This window comes from Rhinoderma darwinii, chromosome 2, assembly GCF_050947455.1.
Source record: "Rhinoderma darwinii isolate aRhiDar2 chromosome 2, aRhiDar2.hap1, whole genome shotgun sequence".
NCBI classification, from domain to species: domain Eukaryota; kingdom Metazoa; phylum Chordata; class Amphibia; order Anura; family Rhinodermatidae; genus Rhinoderma; species Rhinoderma darwinii.
In genome coordinates, this window is record NC_134688.1 from 76789351 (window position 1) to 76809468 (window position 20118).

Genomic DNA, 20118 nt, shown 5'->3' on the forward strand with positions numbered 1-20118 from the left:
GTATGGCCACAGCTCATGTCTAAATTGCACAAACAATGAGGCTTGTCACATGGTCACAATGCAGGTAGATGACAAATAGGCATAACTAGGACAATGCGTTGATGGATATAAAAATAGTCATAGAAAATCACACAATATTACAGCTATGATTAATATATGTTATTTATACATGAAGCCTTCCTAACAAGAGGATTTGGTACCGTAATCTTAAAGACCAGAACTAGAAGAACCAGAAGAAAAAAACCCTAGTTGAAAAGCTGTCATATCTGCATATTTGTATTGATCACTTTTCTTTGGGTTATCTACCGTTACCGACAAATATTATACAGTTTTCTATGACAGTTCAATAATCCAAAATATCTGATTATGTGGAGCCAACCAGTTCCCATTAATGCTGCATTAAAGGAATTTTACTGTAATTATGACACAAATATACAAAACACATTCAAATGTAAGTATAAAATGGCAGTTAAACAATGTAGAAGGATTCAGAATAACATGGGAAACTCTCACAGTAGTTAGAAATATTTGGCCGCAATGAAAAATGAATGTAATTCTACTATAAGATATAGGGAGACAGAAAGAAACTATTTGCGAGGATTTACATATGTGACATTCGATAAGAAACAAGTGGAAGTTTTATTATTACATAACATAACCTGCTCTAACTCATTTATATTCTGGCGTGCACAGGGGAGTTCCTACTCATTGTGTAATGAAAACCAAAACTGTTGAAAAAAATTTCAGAAGTTTGTTGGCAACTGGTCTGGTAGGACATGTATTGCAATTGCTCCATACCCAACAATGATTCAAGAGGATGTCCGCTAAACACGTTGTGATCCTGCGTATGCAAATGCAACATGCAATATAAAATTTGATTAATTCACAATTTATTATCTATTTATTATAATTTTTTTAATACCTTTTAGTCCAGCCCTACTCCTCTACTCACACTCCATTGCACACTGACAGATACGGCTACCCCTGCAGCAAATGCACTGCCCAGGCTTGGGTAAAACAGTTTCTGTAATAACATCAACTTATAATATTGCCACCTACATGACCAGAATGTGCGATAAACAGGGCTGAATTAAGGACTGCGAAGGCCCTTGCGAAAAACCTTGCGTGAGGGCGCTTCCCCTCTTCTTGGAAGAAAACTAGAGAAGATGGTGGAGGCCCCTAGATGGTGGAGGCCTTGTGGTTAGACAGCCAGCTGTGTAATGCTGGTAATACACATAAGATAGCTACCTCCCAGATTCCCTTATAAACATGCACGCTCCGGTTAACCAAGGAGTCATATTTATTTCAATGGTAGAGGGGCAAAATTTACGTCAAGACACCTGTGTCAACTATTTAAACAGAAAATGGAGTAGACTACAGCATCTTCATTGCAAAAGGTTCCCCTTTTTTCATTCTAATTAATTACAGGTGAATACGTTTTGGCCCAAACAAGTGAGCCTTCCTCAAGTCTAACGTCATACAGTGCAATCCCCAATTTTATACAAATCATAACCAATCATAGCATCGCTCCAGTTAGTCAATTAGCGAATGGAATCTCTTAAAAAATATTCATATCCATAAACGTCAAATAAAACATCAAAACGTGAAAACACTATGTCCATACATACGTATTTCATCTAGTGGGTTGCGTAACCGGCGATCAACCCAAATGTCCTCGCGATAGTTGTTTGTAAATTGTGATTATTATGATATGATCAAAAGAAATTGCGCAGACCCTAGTAGCTGGCAGGGATGGATTATATACGAAAAACAGATAATGTGCAGGAGCACAATTAATCCCAATTTCCCAGCTGCTATTAGATTGTTGAATTGATTAAAACGTAACTTTTAATATTTTAATTTGGAAATAAAGCGCAGCAGAGAGTGAAAAGGACGTACAACATTGAAGTAGGTTAAAATGCTTCCAAGTCGATTAGCGTAACGTTTGAGATCCAATGTGTCTTGGGATCTCATATGAGTAGTGTGGCAGGCACAGCCAGCAGCTGCAGACTGCTAGAGAGCCTCTTTGTCACACTAAGTAGTATACAATAGCTTGTGCCGACTTGTATTATTTAAAAGAGCGCTAGCCCCCCCGACATGTTTCGCTGCTTCAGCAGCGTCCTCAGGGGATAAATTAGACTTAGTGTGACCAAGAGGCTCTCTAGCAGTCTGCAGCTGCTGACTGTGCCTGTCACACTACTCATATCAGATCCCAACACACATTGGATCTCAAACGTTACGCTAATCGACTTGGAAGCATTTTAACCTACTTCAATGTTGTACGTCCTTTTCACTCTCTGCTGCGCTTTATTTCCAAATTAAAATATTAAAAGTTACGTTTTAATCAATTCAACAATCTAATAGCAGCTGGGAAATTGGGATTAATTGTGCTCCTGCACATTATCTGTTTTTCGTATTATGATATGATCACTCATTCTGATTTTATGTTTTTTTTAGGTGTTGATTACACTTTGGTGAATGGAACAAGGACTACAATGTACAAAAAGCCCTGAAAATGGAGATCAATGTAGTATTCTAACTCCATTGTCCCTTGGACCCCTATCTGCTTATAGAACGTATACTATGCTTATAAACGCTCTTTGTGAATACTATGCTTGAAAAGCCCAGGTTAGACACAATCCCACATATGCTTATTTTTATCTAAATAGTTACTTTTATGGCTGGATTAGCGTTTGTCTCTGAGGTGGGGCAGATGGAATTTCTGGGAACTGGGTAATAGTGGGATTCAATAGCGATAATCAGTTGAGAATCTATTTGATAAGAGAGCAACCTGAACGGACCCGTGATAGGGCAATTTAAAAGTTTAAATATGAGTAAATACGGGGGTAGATGGTGTTATTTATTAACAACTGTACGTAATAATCCCCTATATACGCATGCACAATCCATTTTTAAGCATCATCAGTCACCTAGTAATGGTAAAATGTTACATATTTCTGCAGTACATGTTGTACCCGAGCATGCGCAGATCCTTAGAAATTATGTGTGGCTCTCCATGGAAACAGGAGACGCTAGACATGTGAAGGAAGGAGGGGAAAGTGCTGGGCAGGCACAATGGGGATCTACGGATGCTATGTATATTATGGGCTTGACATTGTTTGTACAGATGTATTCTTTGGCGATCCAAACATATTTTAGAAGTTGGTATTATATGGATTATATAGATGTATTTTATATGTTATACTATATACTCTTTTACAGTATTTAACCCCTAATGACCGCCGATACGCATCTACACGGCGGCCACTAATGGGCTTTATTCTGATGCAATAGCCTTTTCACGGCGCTGCATCAGAATAAATAAACAGAGCAGGGAGCCGTTAAATGTCCCCGCTCTCAGCTACCAGAGGTAGCTGAGGGCTGGGGGCATCCCTGCTAGAACGGGTGAGATCGATATTAGTATAGATCTCACCCATTTAACCCCTCAGATGCGGCGCTCAATAGCGAGCGCCACATCTGAGTTGTTTTGGAGAGAGGGATGGAGTTCCCTCTCATCCCACTGACACCCGGCGATAAGATCGCTGAGTGTCTGTGTCCTAATAAAGGCCCCCAGGTCTGCCTGTAGTGAATGCCTGCTAGGTCATGCCAGAGGCATGGCCTAGCAGATGCATGCCCGTTTTAAACGGACAGGCAGTAATACACTGCAATACAGAAGTATTGCAGTGTATTATAAAAGCGATCGGATGATCGCATATTAAAGTCCCCTAGTGGGACTAGTAAAAAAAATAAAAAAAGTTTAATAAAGTTAATTAAAAAAATAAGAAAAAAATAAAAAACCCACTTTTTCTCCTTACAAAATACTTTACTATTAAAAAAATAAAAAGATAAAGCAAAAAAGTTACACATATTTGGTATCGCCGCGTCCGTAACGACCCCAACTATAAAGCTATTACATTATTTAACCCAAACGGTGAACGCGGTAAAAAATAAAATAAAAAACAATGGAAAAATTGCTGTTTTCTGTGAATCCTAACTTAACCCCTTCAGGACCCAGCCTGTTTTGGCCTTCAGGACCCAGCCAATTTTTTCAAATCTGACATGTGTTACTTTATGTGGTAATAACGTTGGAATGCTTTTACCTATCCAAGCGATTCAGAGATTGTTTTCTCGTGACATGTCGTACTTTATGTTAGTGAAAAAATTTTGTCGATAATTTTGGTATTTATTTCTGAAAAACACCACAATTTAGAAAAAATGTGCAAAAATTAGCATTTTTCTAAATTTAAACGTATCTGCGTGTAAAACAGATAGTAATACCACACAAAATATTTACTAGTTAACATCTCCCATATGTCTACTTTATGTTTGCATCATTTTTTGAACGTCCTTTTATTTTTCTAGGACGTTACAAGGCTTAGAACTTTAGCAGCAATTTCTCATATTTTAAAGAAAATTTCAAAAGGCTATTTTTTCATGGACCAGTTCAGTTCTGAGGTGGCTTTGAGGGCCTTATATATTAGAAAATCCCCAGAAGTCACCACATTTTGAAAACTGCACCCCTCAAGGTATTTGAATCAGCATTCACAAAGTGTTTTAACCCTTTAGGCGTTTCACAGGAATTAAAGAAAAGTAGAGGTGAAATGTACAAATTTTATTTTTTTTGCCGAAATTCATTTCTAATACATTTTTTTTTGTAACACAGAAGGTTTTACCAGAGAAATGCAACTCAATATTTATTGCCCAGATTCTGCAGTTTTTAGAAATATCACACATGTGGCCCTAGTATGATAATGGACTGAAGCACTGGCCTCAGGAGCAAAGGAGCACCCAGTGGATTTTGGGCCTCCTTTTTTTTAGAATATATTTTAGGCACCTTGTCAGGTTTGAAGAGGTCTTGTGGTGCCAAAACAGTGGAAACACCCCAAAAGTTAACCATTTTAGAAACTACACCCCTCAAGGAATTTATCTAGGTGTAAGGTTAGCATTTTGACCGCACAGGTTTTTCTCTAAATTTATCAGAATTAGTCTGTAAAAATGAAAATCTACTTTTTACTGAAAAAACATAGACATTTTTTATATTTACAAGAAATAGTAAAGAAAATGCACCCCAACATATGTAAAGCAATGTCTCCCGATTACGGCAATATCCCATATGTGGTAATAGACTGCTGATTGGACCCACAGCAGGGCTCAGAAGGGAAGGAGTGGCATTTGGATTTTGGAGCACGGATTTTGCTGGATTGGTTTTCGGTGCCATGCCGCGTTTGCAACGCCCTGGAGAGACCAAAACAGGGGAAACCCCCCAAAAGTGACCCCATTTTGGAAACTACACCTATCAAGGAATTTATCTAGGGGTATAGTTAGCATTTTGACCACTCAGGTTTTTTGCAGAATTTAGTGGAATTAGGCAGTGAAAATGAAAATCAACTTTTTTTCTGAAAAAGCATAGAAATGTTTAATTTTTACAAGGAATAAAGGAAAAAAGAACAACAACATTTGTAAAGCATTTTCTCCTGATTACGGCAATACCCCATATGTGGTAATAAACTGCTGATTGGACCCATGGCAGCGCTCAGAAAGGAAATAGCGCCATTTGGATTTTGGAGCACGGATTTTGCTGGATTGGTTTTCGGTGCCATGCCGCCTTTGCAACGCCCTGGAGGGACCAAAACAGGGGAAACCCCCCAAGTTACCCCATTTTGGAAACACCCCTCAAGGAATTTTTCTAGGGGTATAGCGAGCATTTCGACTCCACGGGTCTTTTGCAGAATTTATTAGAATTAGGCGGAGAAAATTAATATCACATTTTTTTTCCACTAAAATGTTGCATTTTCTCATTTTCACAAGGGATAAAGGAGAAATAAACAGCCAATTTTTGTAAAGCTATTTCTCCCGGGTACGGAAATACCCCACATGTGGTCATACATTTTTTTCATTAGAAATGAATTAACCCTTTCAGGACTGATTCATTTTTTGCTTTCTTATTTTCGTTTTTCACTATCCGCCTTCCAAGAGCCATAACTTTTTTCTTTTTCCGTCAGTAGAGTGATGTGAGGGCTTATTTCTTGCGGGAGGAATTGCAGTTTCTATTGATACCATTTAAAGTGCCATAAAAAGTACTAAGAAACTAAAAAAAAAATAGGAAAATAAAGGAATATAGGAAAAAAATCTGATTCCATTTTTTGGGGTTTTCGTTTTTACAGCTTTCGCCGTGCGGTAAAAACGAAAACTACAGCGAAGTTTTTTACGGTGTTCACCGTGCGAGTTAAATAATGGTATATTGTAATAGTTCGGCCTTTTACGGACGTAGAGATATCAATTCTGTTTATTTTCATACATTACTTTTGAAGAAAAATGGGAAAAGGTTTTATTTTTTTAACGTTAAACTTTTTTCTTTCTCACTACTAATAACGTTAATTCTTCTACACATTTTATTAGTCACCTTAGGGGACTTGTACCAGCGATCATTGGATCCGCGGGTACAATATGCTGCAATACTAATGTATTGCAGTATATTGTTATTTTTACAGACTCCTGTAACAGCGCGATCACTGTTCCTGTCCGTTAGTCCCGGGTGTCAGCTGTAATACACAGTAAATATGTCGTGCCCAGTTTGTGCCCCTGAAGACAAAATACCTCATAAAACGTTAAGTGGGTTCTCCCGGGTATGGCGATGCCATATATGTGGGCACAAACTGCTGTTTGGGCACGCTGTAGGGCTCAGAAGGGAGGGACGCCATTTTGCTTTTGGAGCGCAGATTTTGCTTAGCAGTTTTTCTGTTTTGGGTTACATAGTTACATAGTTAGTACGGCTGAAAAAAGACACATGTCCATCAAGTTCAACCAAGGGACGGGAAAAGGGAAGGAAAAATTTCTACACATAGGAGTTAATACTTTTTTGTTCTAGGAAATTATCTAACCCTTTTTTATAGCCATCTACTGTTCCTGCTGTGACCAGCTCCTGCGGTAGGCTATTCCATAGATTCACAGTTCTCACGCTAAAGAAGGCTTGTCGCCTCTGCAGGTTGAACCTTTTTTTCTCCAGACGGAGGGAGTGCCCCCTTGTTTTTTGAGGGGGTTTTACAAGGAACAGGATTTCACCATATTTTTTGTATGTGCCATTAATATATTTATATAAGTTAATCATGTCCCCCCTTAGTCGTCTTTTTTCAAGGCTAAATAGGTTTAATTCTTTTAATCTTTCCTCATAACTTAAATTCTCAATGCCCCTAATTAGCTTCGTTGCTCTTCTTTGTATTTTTTCCAACTCCAGGGCATCCTTTCTATGAACTGGAGCCCAGAACTGAACTGCATATTCTAGATGAGGCCTCACTAATGCTTTGTAAAGTGGCAATATTACATCCCTGTCCCGTGAGTCCATGCCTCTTTTAATACACGACAATATCCTGCTGGCCTTTGAAGCAGCTGATTGACACTGCATGCTGTTATTGAGTTTATGATTTACAAGTACACCCAGATCCTTCTCAACAAGTGAATCCGCCAGTGTAGCTCCCCCTAGGACATATGATGCATGCAGGTTGTTGGTACCCAGATGCATAACTTTACATTTATCTACATTAAACTTCATCTGCCAAGTGGATGCCCAAACACTTAGTTTGTTTAAATCTGCCTGCAATTCATGAACATCTTCCATAGACTGAACTATATTACATAGCTTGGTGTCATCTGCAAAAATAGAAATAGTGCTATTAATCCCATCCTCTATATCATTAATAAATAAGTTGAATAATAGTGGTCCCAGCACTGAACCCTGGGGTACACCACTTATTACCGGGGACCATTCAGAGTAGGAATCATTGACCACAACTCTCTGGATACGGTCCTTGAGCCAATTCTCAATCCAATTACAAACTATATTTTCTAAACCTATAGTCCTTAATTTACCCATTAGGCGTCTATGGGGGACAGTCATGGGTTTTGCTGGTATTTCAGTTTATAATGTGGGGGCATATGTAATATGTGCGGAGAACATCAGGGCATAATAAGAGGGTATAATAATGCGGTAAATAAATAATAATTCATAGATGTGTGGCCGGTGTCGCACTGATAAATGGTGTCGGATGTTACCCGCTTTTAGAAAACACTGCACATTTTGCATCGCCATATTCTGGGAGCCAGAACGTCTTTATTTTTTCACCACCGCAGCTGCTTGAGGGCTTATTTGTTGCGGGACAATCTGTACTTTTCATTGGTACCATTTTGGGGTGCATGCGATTTTTTTGATCACTTTTTATTAAATTTTTTTGCAAGCCGGGTGAACAAAAACAAGCAATTCTGACAATATTTTTTAGTTTATTTTTTGCGGCGTTCACCGTGCACTATAAATGACCATTATATTTTATTCTGCGGGTCGGTACGATTACGGCGATACCATATGTATATAGGGTTTTTTTTATGTTTTGCAGCGTTTGCGCAATAAAATCACTTTTTTATAAAATAATTTATTTTCTGTGTCACCATATTCTGAGAGCCGTAACTTTTTTATTTTTCAGTCAAAAAAGCTGTGTAAGAGCTTGTTTTTTGCGGGACGGGTTGTAGTTTTTATCTGTATTATTTTCTGGTACATGCAACTTTTTGATCACTTTTTATTCTCTATTTTGGGAGGGGTGGTGACCAAAAAATAGCGATTCTGGTGTCGTTTTTTATTGATTTTTATTGGGGTGTTCATCGTGCGGGAAAAATAACATTATAGTTTTATAGTTGGGGTCGTTACGAATGCGGTGATACCAAATATGTGTACTTTTTTTAACGTGTTCATTTTTTTCCTATAATGAAAGTCTTATTATAGGAATAAAATGCAGTGTTTGTTTATATAACTTATAACTTTTATTTTTACACTTTTTTTAAAACATTTTTATTACTTTTTTTTACTTTTTTCACTTGTCCCACTAGGGGACACTTAGACTTGCAGCTTTGATCGCTGCTAGAGTACATTACACTACACACGTAGTGTAATGTACTCTAACTGTCATTGTGATGTGACAGTCACACTGACAGGAAGCCTCGGAGGACCGTCAGGAGGCTGCTACTCCGACGCTTCCGTACATGGCAACCCGGAGGTCATTGTCTGACCTCCGATTGCCGTGACAAGCATCGGTAGCCCCCACAATCACTTCATGGGGGCTGCCGATGTGCTTCAAACCACTTAAATGCGGCGACGGCAATCCGTCGCCGCATTTATGGGGTTAATTGCCGAAACCACAGGCGATGGTCCGCTGACCGGCAAGGCTGGAGTGTCAGCTGTCGGGGACAGCTGACCTCCCGGTTCCCGGACACTGTCCGTTAGGACAGTGTGCGCCAGGAACTACTCCGCAATAGTACGTCTGGATGCGGGAACTAACCCCTCTGCAGGACGTACTATTGCGGAGCAGCGCGGCAAGAGGTTAAAAAAAAATTGATAAAAAGTGATCAAAAAGTCACATCTACTCCGAAATGGTACCAATAAAAACCACAAGTCGTCCCACAAAAAATCGCTAAAACTAAGAAGCAGAAGTGCTTTCTGTTCTGCTTTTCTCGAAAAGTCGAGCAGTTGGTGTACGGAATCAATAGAAAGTCTATGAGCCCACACACTGCTACATTGGCTTTCCGAGAAAAGCCGAACAGAAACGAAGCGACTCAGCGCTCACACGAACGCTTCTGCCGCTTCGTTTTAGCGACCGGTGGGGGTCTCTGTGCTCAGACCCCCACTGATCAAAACTTCTGATATGTCACTATGACATGTCAGAAGTTTGTTGTACGTTTTTTTTACCCAGTGTTTTTGCTCATTGAGTATTGGTGACATGTATTTTCCCTTCCCAAGTGCATGGTCTTATATTTATCAGTGTTAGGGCTTGTTTAGACGAATGTGTAATACGTCTGTGCAACGCGCGTGATTCCAACAATGCTATACATCAGTGATCCCCAACCTGCGGACCAATACCGGGCCGTGGATTATTTGGTACCGGGCCGCAGTATCTCATCTCTGCCCCGGTGGCCTCAGACAATTTCGGGCGAAAAGCTGCACCAAACTGTGTTGCCGTTTTTCGCCCGTAATGTCCGCTGCAGAAAACTGCTGAGCAGGTTTCCTGGGATGACGTTTCATCCCAGGAGACTGCTGCAACCTGTGATTTGTTGCAGCGGCGGTCACATAGGATGAAAAATCATCCCAGGGGGATGGCCCTCTTTGTCATCCAGGCCTCCTGGGATGATGTTTTATCCCATGTGACCACCACTAGTCCCAGTTCCAACTGCATCTGCATCCTTAGGATGCAGATACAGTTGAATTAAATGCTGGAGCAAGAGTGACGGCTCCTTGCCCCAGCATTCACTCTGCCGTGAGCGGCTCGGCTTATTCAGGCGCGATGTTGTGATGTCATCGTGCCTGTCTGCGCTGTGTCTTTCATAGCACAGACAGGATGAAAAGGATCCTCGACCCGTCGTGGGAACAGGGAAGGGTAAGTAATTATGTTATTATTTTTTATTAGGCACATATGGGGGCATTATACTGGGTCTGGGAGCGGGGGGGCTGATATGGTGGCAGCTATGAGAGCAATTTACTGTATGGGGCAGCTAAGGGGGGCCTTATACTGTATGGGAGGCCTTATACTGTATGGGGGCATTATACTGTGGGGGCAGCTATGGGGAGCATTATAATATGGGGCAGCTATGGGGTGCATTATACTGTGGGGGCAGCTATGGGGGGCATTATACTGTGTGGTGGACAGCTATGGGGGGATTATACTGTGAGGGGGCAGCTATGGGGAGCATTATTTTGTATGGGACAGTTATGGGGAGCATTATACTGTGTGTGGGAAGCTATGGGGAGCATTATACTATAGGGCATTATACTGTGTGGGGGAAGATATGGGGAGCATAATACTGTGTGGGGGCATCTGTGGGAAGCATTATACCATGGGGGCATTATACTGTGAGGGGGCAGCGATGGGGAGCATTATACTATGAGGTATTATATTTTGTGGGGGAAGCTATGGGGGGCATTATACCGTGGAGGCAGCTATGGGGGCATTATACTGTGGGGGCATCCATGGGACTGTTGGGCAAGGCGGCTGGGCATAGGCGCGGGCAGGGGCCTGGAGGTGTTGGGGAGGGATAGAGGGGCCCAAGCGGAATTCTTGCCCATGAGACATGTTTTATCTCATCCACTTTGCTGCTACTGTATTATGATGCAGATTTTCCGCAGAATAATACAGGTATTATAATACAGGTATACCCCGTATTTACGCAATGTGTGAACTGACTCTAACCCCTGCCCCGCCGGTATCTGGAAAAATTTTCTTGCATTAAACTGGTATCCGATGCAAAAAAGGTTGGGGACCACTGCTATACATGACCAAAAATATACTGGAAAGGGTCGAGATCCAGGGTTCTACTTCCTCCATTGCTCTGCTGCTCCATGAATAGATGCCTGCTGTGTGGGCTACATATAGTGAAAATAGGATGGTGGAGGCCTTGTGGTTAGCCAGCTCTGTAATGCTGGCCATGCACATAAGATTGCTACCTCCCAGACTTCCCTATAAACATGCACGCTCCGGTTAGCCAAGTAGTCATGTTTATTTTAATGGGTAGTGGGGGAAAAGCAATGGTAAGACACCTGTGTCAACTGATCACGCCGATCTACTGACATTTATCAAATACGTATGGCATCTTAAGTCTTATGAAAGTATTAGGTCAAGGACAGACTAGGTTCGGATTACATTTGGCAGTTTCTGAAATTTTATTCCGCTATAATGTACACAGAATTTTGAACATCGATCTTTTGTCATTTCCGACCCATGACTTTTAAACAGTTTGGAATGATTTCATGGTACAAATACAAAATGTCACATATCAAAATCTTACACTTAAATAAGCAGCGGCGCCATTATTACCAATCTAACCCTGCTTGTTGTTTGAGTCTGTATCATTCCTTCAGCCACTCTTCATAATTACCTAGAAAAAGCTGAGCCCTTTATGACTAATGTGTGAACACAAGCCAAGCTTACAGATATAATTAGACTTATACTGTCAGCATTATTTCTGTATAGTGTGGGCGGTGTGTAATCACATTTTAACATATATTAAAGCAGAACTACTAGATAAGCGTATTATATTATATAATATTAGAATCCTTTTAGTGTGCTATAAAAATTATTACTAATTTCTGTGCCACATCAAAGATTGGAGTCATAGGGTTTGAATAAGAGACGTTTCAGGGCACACTAAAGCTGTCCATACACAGATAAAAACTGCCCAATCTTGGCAGATGATCTTATGTGTATGGTGTTTACACAACTGTCCCCCAATAACAGACGTCGGGGGAAGGAAGCCCAACATATCCGATCCTTTGTTCACACTGGAGATAAGTCGCTGTCAGAAGTATCAGTGGCTCCCCCCCCTATTGAAATAGACATGGGCATTAAGCCACGCGTATGTTTATGAGGAAGTCCAGCCGTCTATTGTGTCTGGCCGAGTTTAATACACCTATGCACTGACAGATTAGTGTTATCATAGGGACAGTTTATTGTCATCGGAGCCATACATTGTTCCTGCAGTGGCCGTTTCAGGGGAAATGTGTCATAACATGCCAGCCATTCAAATGAATGACCAGGCCAGACCGTTTTCATATCTGCTTTCCAGGTTTCATTTATCTGCTCCGTCATAGGAGCAGAGCAACAGAAATACCGGAAACGTCGGATCCGTCACATGTTGAAAACCAACGGCGCCTAGATAACCCATTCATTTTAATGGCTTCCAATGGGTTTTGTCCAACAAAAACATCACAACTGATAAACGTAGATTGATAAAAATAGCAATATCTTCATGTCACTCTTTCAATGATGATATAGTGTAATATTTCATTATTCACCATGAGAGGTCTAATAGGCAAACACACATGTCAACCCACAATCGTATTGCGGAGGAGATGATGGCGTGAAAAAGGGAGCGCCCTCCCTCTGTCTAACCACTTAGATGTCGCAGTTGCTATTGACCATGGCATCTACGGTGTTATCTCCGATCCCAGCGATTCCAGCAGATTGTCAGCTCTAATATACAGCTGACAACTGGTGTGGGCACAGCTCCTGAGCACGCACCACCATGCAGTGCACATGTTAAGATGTTATGACTAATATTTATGAGCACTAATATTTATGAGGCTAATATCCATATTACACAGGGGCCTTAACATTTCACACTTCTAATTTTCTTTTACAAACAAGTTAAAACTGATCTGCCATCTCCACACCTAGGCTTTTATATCCTCTAGATTATTGTGTGTTAAATAAAGAACTATTAAAACATCTTCATCACTCATGTCCTAAGCCTGTAATGTTATGACCCATCCTTCATATGAGTACAATAAACACTGAGTATTTTACCAATATATAGCTTGTTTTTAGCAGTATGAAGAGACAACAAATATAGACGTAGCGCAGAGGCATACTCATCTACCATGTGCATTTATAATATTGGCGTCTTTTTATGTCACAGAGGATCCCTCAGGCACCAGATTCTGCAAATGCTACCTCTGCACCCCCCTATAGCTACATCCCTGGCATAGTGAAAACAAGGTAAATGGCTAAAAGGCACCTCCAGAATGAATATCAAAAAGCAGTGATATTTAGGGAATATCATTAAATCACAAAATGGAATGAAAAAATAAATGAACAAACGCATGAATACAGAGATGGAAAGAAGGAAATTGGATTATCTTATTTTCAGTGATGCAAAATGAACTACAAAATTATTACATAAAAACTCAAACACTTACATTTACTTAAATACAAAGTACAATTTATTAAAACATAGTGAAATTATGGTATATGGATTGTTTTCTGAGAGTGTGTATCTATTGTGTCTTCCTTTAAGGTACCTTATTGTTCCTTCTTAGAAGCAACAACCCTGATTCCAACATTAAAATATTTTAAAATAGGTTGTCCAGTCCTAAGAAATTGATGGCCTATCTTCATGATAGGCCATCAATATCTGATCCATCAGGGTCCCACTCCCGCCGATCAGCTGTTTTAAAGAGGCCGCAGCGCTCATACGAGCACTGTTTCCCCATAATTTTCTTTGCTGCTCACACTGTGAATCGCTGACACATTTGTAGCGGCGGTATTACCGCTTTACTAAAACAATTTTATTTAATCAAAGCACATCTACCTCAGTGGCGGGCGCCTGGTGGACTAGGGCAAGCATATGGCCCATGAATGCTTACCCTGTGGCCCCTGTTCCCCCTCTTAAACTATAGTACAAAGTGCAATGGGGTCACTGAGCAAGCACAGAGAGCTGTGTACTATAATATATCATATGAAGATTCCCAATATTTAATGATCTATTTCTTTGGAGGGGGGGGGGTTCATCCACACAACTAAAGGGGAGTTTTCAACTATACACATTTATGGCATATTGTCAGATATGAGTAGGATCCTCACTGATATACGAGTGCTGTTTCCCAAGTTTCCAGGAAAGAGGTGGCCACACACGCACAGTCAACCTCCATTATTGCAAACAAGAGATATGGAAACAGCTGAAGACGTTCACCCAACTGTTCTCCCCTAGACTATAAAGAAAAATAACCACAGAGAAAAAAAGGCATCGAATGTACTGTGCAGTTCTTGATTTGAGTCAAGGGTCATATCTGAGACCTCCATAATTTTGACCGCCACTAATCTATCAAGTAGCAAACAGAGCAATCACATACTGATGTAAATAAATTAACCTAAATGTATTCATCATTTGATGAAATGTTTAAATAACTAAATTATGACTAAATGAAACAAGCTGACATGTAAACAATAAGCAGTGAACCCTATTTGAGACGACCACCCAAAATAGCATTGAATAATGGTCTTCTAGAGAGGTAGAAATTATTCACAGGAAATTGGGTCTATATAAAGAGTTGGTCTTCTAGAGAGGTTTCACTGTAGTTCATTTTGAATTTAGGTTATGGACCAAAAACCGAAAACATAAATTTATGGATCTCGCGTCTTTTTTAGTAAACGTAAGACCGCATTCACCATCTCAGCCAATCCCTCTCCAGTGTACGCACTACATCCTTGAATTTCCCATGCTCTATCATCATAGTTTTCTAGTTTTAGGACATCCACAAGTTCCTTGGTGGACAGGGCCTCAGGTAATTCCTGTTTGTTGGCCAAAATCAGGAAGGGAACTCCAGTCATATTTTCATTGTTCAATATTGTCAGCAGCTCTGCCGTTGCATCCCGTACCCTGAATTTATCACTACTATCTACCACAAAGATGAGAACATCTGTATCTTCTAGATACTCCTTCCAGTTTGATCGCAGCTTGTCTTGTCCTCCCACATCCCAAACTGTTACAAAAACATTCTTGGCAATTTCTAGAGATTCCACGTTAAATCCAACAGTTGGAAAGGTTTCTACGGTTTGATTCATTTTAAGTTTATAAAGAATAGTTGATTTTCCGGAAAAGTCAAGACCCAACATAACCACGCGTGACTGTTTCTTGTGCACGGGCTTAGAATGTTGTGCTCCCATGACGATGTTCTAAAACATAAACAACAAGAAAGTTTATATGAGATGGATGAAAATCTATTTTTTTAAAATCACACATATAATCCAAATGCAATGTATGTAGAATATGAAAGTTAAAGGTGTTGTCCCAGGTGTTTACCTCTTTCCATATGCCCTTTAAGGGCAAAGGAACATTGCAGAAGAGGGACCTCCACTTGTGACTCTCCCATGTTATCAAGAGTGGAAAGTCACTAACATACAGTGCTCTCGCTTTGGTGGAATTGGCTCGTCCATGTATTACATGGTCAGCCATTAATTTGAATGGTTGGCATGTAACACAATATGTGCCCTGCAGTGGCAACTGGATGGTAAATGTAAATAGCTTTAAATAGCCAACAAGTCTGCAGTTCAATAATAGGATAAATATCAAATTTGCCCTACAAATAAAAGGTCAAATTGAAAGGTGTAAGAGGTCATAAGAACTGGGGCTGTATATGAATATCTTCAGCTATGACAAATTAGGAGCAAATTGTAGAGTATTATTTTCAGACATAGCACTTCTTTGTAGTGCATGCAGTAATATTGGATTGACTGCATGATATGGGTTGATCTATAGCACCTTGAATGACCAACTTTATTAATCTCAGGCCATATTACAGCTCTGTATGGCTTACAGGTTGTAGAACAGAAAGGCAGACGAAAGAAAGTAACACATGACTACAGGACTAGACTACACACAGGGTTTGTTTGTAGTCTGTAACTATGGCAAAACATAAGTCTGGCCAGGAACTGTTTACATAAAATGTTAGGATATTTTTAATGAAGAATATTTTCAAAGCTGGATATAGCCGTACAGATGTTTGCAATGTAGACATATCATAAAAAAATATTTACAATGTTACATTGGTAATTGACTAGGAGCTCAAAGGGTTAAGACTGAGTCAGGTACATGCCAATCCTTTTGTAGGTAGAGTGGGATGATGACAAATTTCTTTATCAGTTGGGAATGTTTTCAAGTGTAGCCTAGTACTTCCTAGCACCTTATTTCCAGGTTCGGATAATAAAACATCGATAGCATGACTCATGCCAGCAGCAAAATCGTGTACACCTGTAAAATGGTGCAAGATTTTGTTACTGAGGCCCGTGATCCAGGCGTTATATGTGCAGGGGGTGGGGGTTATATTAGGCTGTAAAACAGATTGTAGATTTCAACTAAATAATATTTAACTTTCTTATATATCACTTGACTGTGACAGATTGTTAACTTGTAAACTTGCTTTGACCATGTTGCTATAAGATGTCATATTTGATATTAACATTGTAAACTGCAGTATAAGGTCTTCTGTGTTTGCCCTTCGGCCTCTACCCTACCTGAGCAGGTGTTGTAGTTTTCTCAATTCATATGTTATATCTATTACATGTTTATTCTGATTAGTCTCCTGCATGATTAACTATAGATAGCCCCCAAAATTCTCCAGGTCTTTGTAAGGTCTTCTAAACCACTGAAGGTTGATGGCACATTTTGTGACATTAGAGTCTTGGCTGCCACCCTCTTCTCATGGATCTATCTATTCACCACCATTGCATACTGTGATCTAGAACTTTCCGTCTCACTTGACCAGTCTTTTGACCTTGTGTCCGCTTTGTTTAGTATTTGTTCCCTTCCAGCCATGGACCTGTTGACATGCCTTTTACTGGTTCATATTAATGTTCCTTGTTGTTCAGTTCCTGGGGGCACTGAGGCTAATATTATGACTAGAAACACAATTTTTGACCAGTAATTTGGTTGTCAGCTGTCTCTATTCAAGTCTAGTTTAACTACTTAACAAGTTAACCCATTACTTATTTATTCCATCAAGACCTCAATAACCTATTACCTATATTATCCTTCCATAGGTATTATATTCTCTCCGCATCTGATCAGCTATGTCAGAGAATTATTACAAATAAAAATCAGGCATTCATCAAGACTAAAAACTTTTAATGCGGTTTAGAGTACGGTCTCTCAGTCTTTTTCAAATGCGGCCTCACCAGCCAAAACATAGTGATGCTTGGGCATCACCACCACTGGTAAAGTCCAAGCCAAAATGAAAATGTTTGCTCAGCTTAACTCATTGATCCCCTAAACCCAGTATAACATTAAAATAAGCACAAAGAAAGTAGATTCTGTTACTAAACCAGAGATTGCTACAGACAGAGAAATACCTGTGGTCTTTATGATCACTTATGAGAAAACTGCCTCCCCAACAACTGGGTGGGGGGCACCTCATCTGTGAGGATTGCCTAATAGTTTGAGATGCACTGGTATAAAATAACACCTATATTCAAATGCCCTATTAGAAAATTCTAAATAAACTGAGGGTGGTCCCCTAGAATTCCCCTTTTTTAACTAGGCTGGAGAGCAGGTGAAAGGAGCTATGTTTGCTCAGGAGGACCCAACACATTAATATATTACACAGAGAGCCTATTGACTTCAATGGGCTATCTGTGTAATGCTTAATTTCCCCTGCGTTGGTGCTGCTAGGAAAATGAAGACTTTCTACCGGGTTCCCCCCACAGATGACGACTGATCGAGACAGCCTGTGATCAGCTTATTGTCAGAGGATCCTCCTAACAAATAAAATTATAAAAGTGAAAAACCCCTTTAATAAGCAATAAAAAGAACCAAAAATTAACCCATTAACCGGACACTCGCAAAATAGTAAGAAGTGTGATGAAAGTGAGCAGGGAGAGGTTTTTATGATAATTGCGAACAACTGTACGAAACAATTTCTTTATAACATTGATTGAACTTTTCCGAGAGACCATTTATTCCCATGCTAACAATCTAAAAGAACTTCACACATGATAATAAGGGCCTGCGTGAGCACCCAGATTTCAATTTTCAGATTAAACTGATTGACCATAACAAAAACTATAGTCAGATTATTTTTCATGCAGCAATTATCACTTAACATAACTAGAAATCTGAATTTTTCCTAATCCTTATAAAAATTCCCAGGGGGTATTTTGCATCCAAAAATTTTAATATTAAAAAAGTTACAATGTTCAAGATAACTAAAAGTGTTGAGGCTTGTAGTCAAACCCGATATACAGTAGATCTGAACCAACAGGCATGATACTAGCACTTCAGACATTAAAGTTTCACACTAACTAGACACATCTATCCCCACAATGACGACTTCAAAACTCACATAAATAAGAATAGAACCCATACAGATACTATAGATAATACCTTACCGTAATACCAGTGCCTGACTCTTTAATGGTAAAGGAGGAACATCTTGCGTCTTCTCATTATTCCCTTCAATGCGACTTCAGAACTCTCTACTAAGAATGTGCTTTTCATCACAAAGCAGAAGTTCTATAACTGTAGAATAAGGCAACTCAGCTTCATTCCGGAACTGTGATCTCCGCCTCATCCAATAATATTGTGTCACTGGCTATAAGATTTACATATTGTGTCACAGGATTAGAGACTCGTGTGTCAGACTTCTCCAAACAGGTTTTTCATATGAAATAACAATGACTTGGAAAGTCAAACATTCTCTAGGTTGGAGGTGACAGGAACGTCCCTGTTTGGTTTGTCAGTCGGGGTAGCTAAGTAGCCGTAGTCAACCTGTTTTATCTTTCTGTTTGGTCTTAATCGTATTTTTGACACATTTCTTGACAACCGTTGAAAGGTATTTTCATGGTTTAGAACTAGTATATTGTCTTTCATAAAGAAGCGGTGTTGGTTTATGACTATGTTTAGAGGAGCAGAGTAGCAATTTTCTGCTCCTATATAGTAATTAACTTCTTAAGGACACACAATTTAAGCATTAGGGATGCATCAGATTGTTACAATTATGGTGATATTTAATACATACTTGACTGACACTGCCGACATCTTTGCTCACCTCTATAGCAATATTGACCTGGGATTCCCTCCGGAAAAGTCTGATCTTGGCCATTTAAACCCTTACATGCCGCGGTCAATAGCGACTGCAGCATCTAAGGGGTTTGACAGAGGGAGGTCTCCCCCTGTCAGCCCATGGGCATCCTGGCGGCACGATCATAAGATACCAATGTTTAACAAAGTTACCATAGCTAACAAAGGCCCCAGGTCTGCCAGAGACATGGACAAAAACATTGCCTGTCAGGAAATTGTACTTTATGATACTGAGTATTCCAAAGTATTCTAAAGTGTTGTGAAAAAGTATTTCTTCTATTTTTGCATATTTGTCACACTTTAATGTTTCAGATCTACTTTTAATATTAGACAAAAATAACCCAAGTAAACACAACATGCTGTTTCTACATCATGATTTTCTTTATTAAAGCAAAAATGCTGTTCAGCCCTACCTGGCCCTATGTGGAAAAGTAATTGACCCCTCAGCTACTAAATCAACCAGTTAACAAAATGCAATTGACAATTGGTTTCTATTTCACTAGCAACCCCCAGGCATGTGAAGGCATGTGAAGCTGTCTGGCAATGTGAAGTTTGCTAGAATGTCTTAGGCTGGGTTCACACGTGGCGGAATTTCCCTTAAATTCCACTGCGGACACTCCGCAGCGTTAATCCGCAGCGGAGCCGTTTCTCCATTGCCTTCCACTTCTATTTAGAAGTGTTCGTTTAGACGAGGCGTAAAATTCCGCTGCGGAGCATAGGCTGCGGAGCGGAATT

At 39.9% G+C, this 20118-nt stretch overlaps 1 protein-coding gene across 1 annotated transcript; it reads right to left on the bottom strand.

The window, feature by feature from the left end:
- Nucleotides 1–13782: 13782 nt before the first annotated feature.
- On the bottom strand, nt 13783–18775 carry ARL11 (ARF like GTPase 11). The gene is made up of 2 exons (XM_075850063.1): nt 18693–18775; nt 13783–15485 (listed from the first exon to the last, which is right to left on the bottom strand). The coding sequence occupies exon 2, from the start codon at nt 15474–15476 to the stop codon at nt 14934–14936; it is 543 nt and encodes a 180-aa protein (XP_075706178.1). The 5' UTR covers nt 15477–15485; nt 18693–18775; the 3' UTR covers nt 13783–14933.
- Nucleotides 18776–20118: the final 1343 nt, after the last annotated feature.

Excerpts from the sequence above, each read along its gene's own strand:
- ARL11 (XM_075850063.1), bottom strand. The coding sequence starts at position 15,476 with ATGGGAGCACAACATTCTAAGCCCGTGCACAAGAAACAGTCACGCGTG.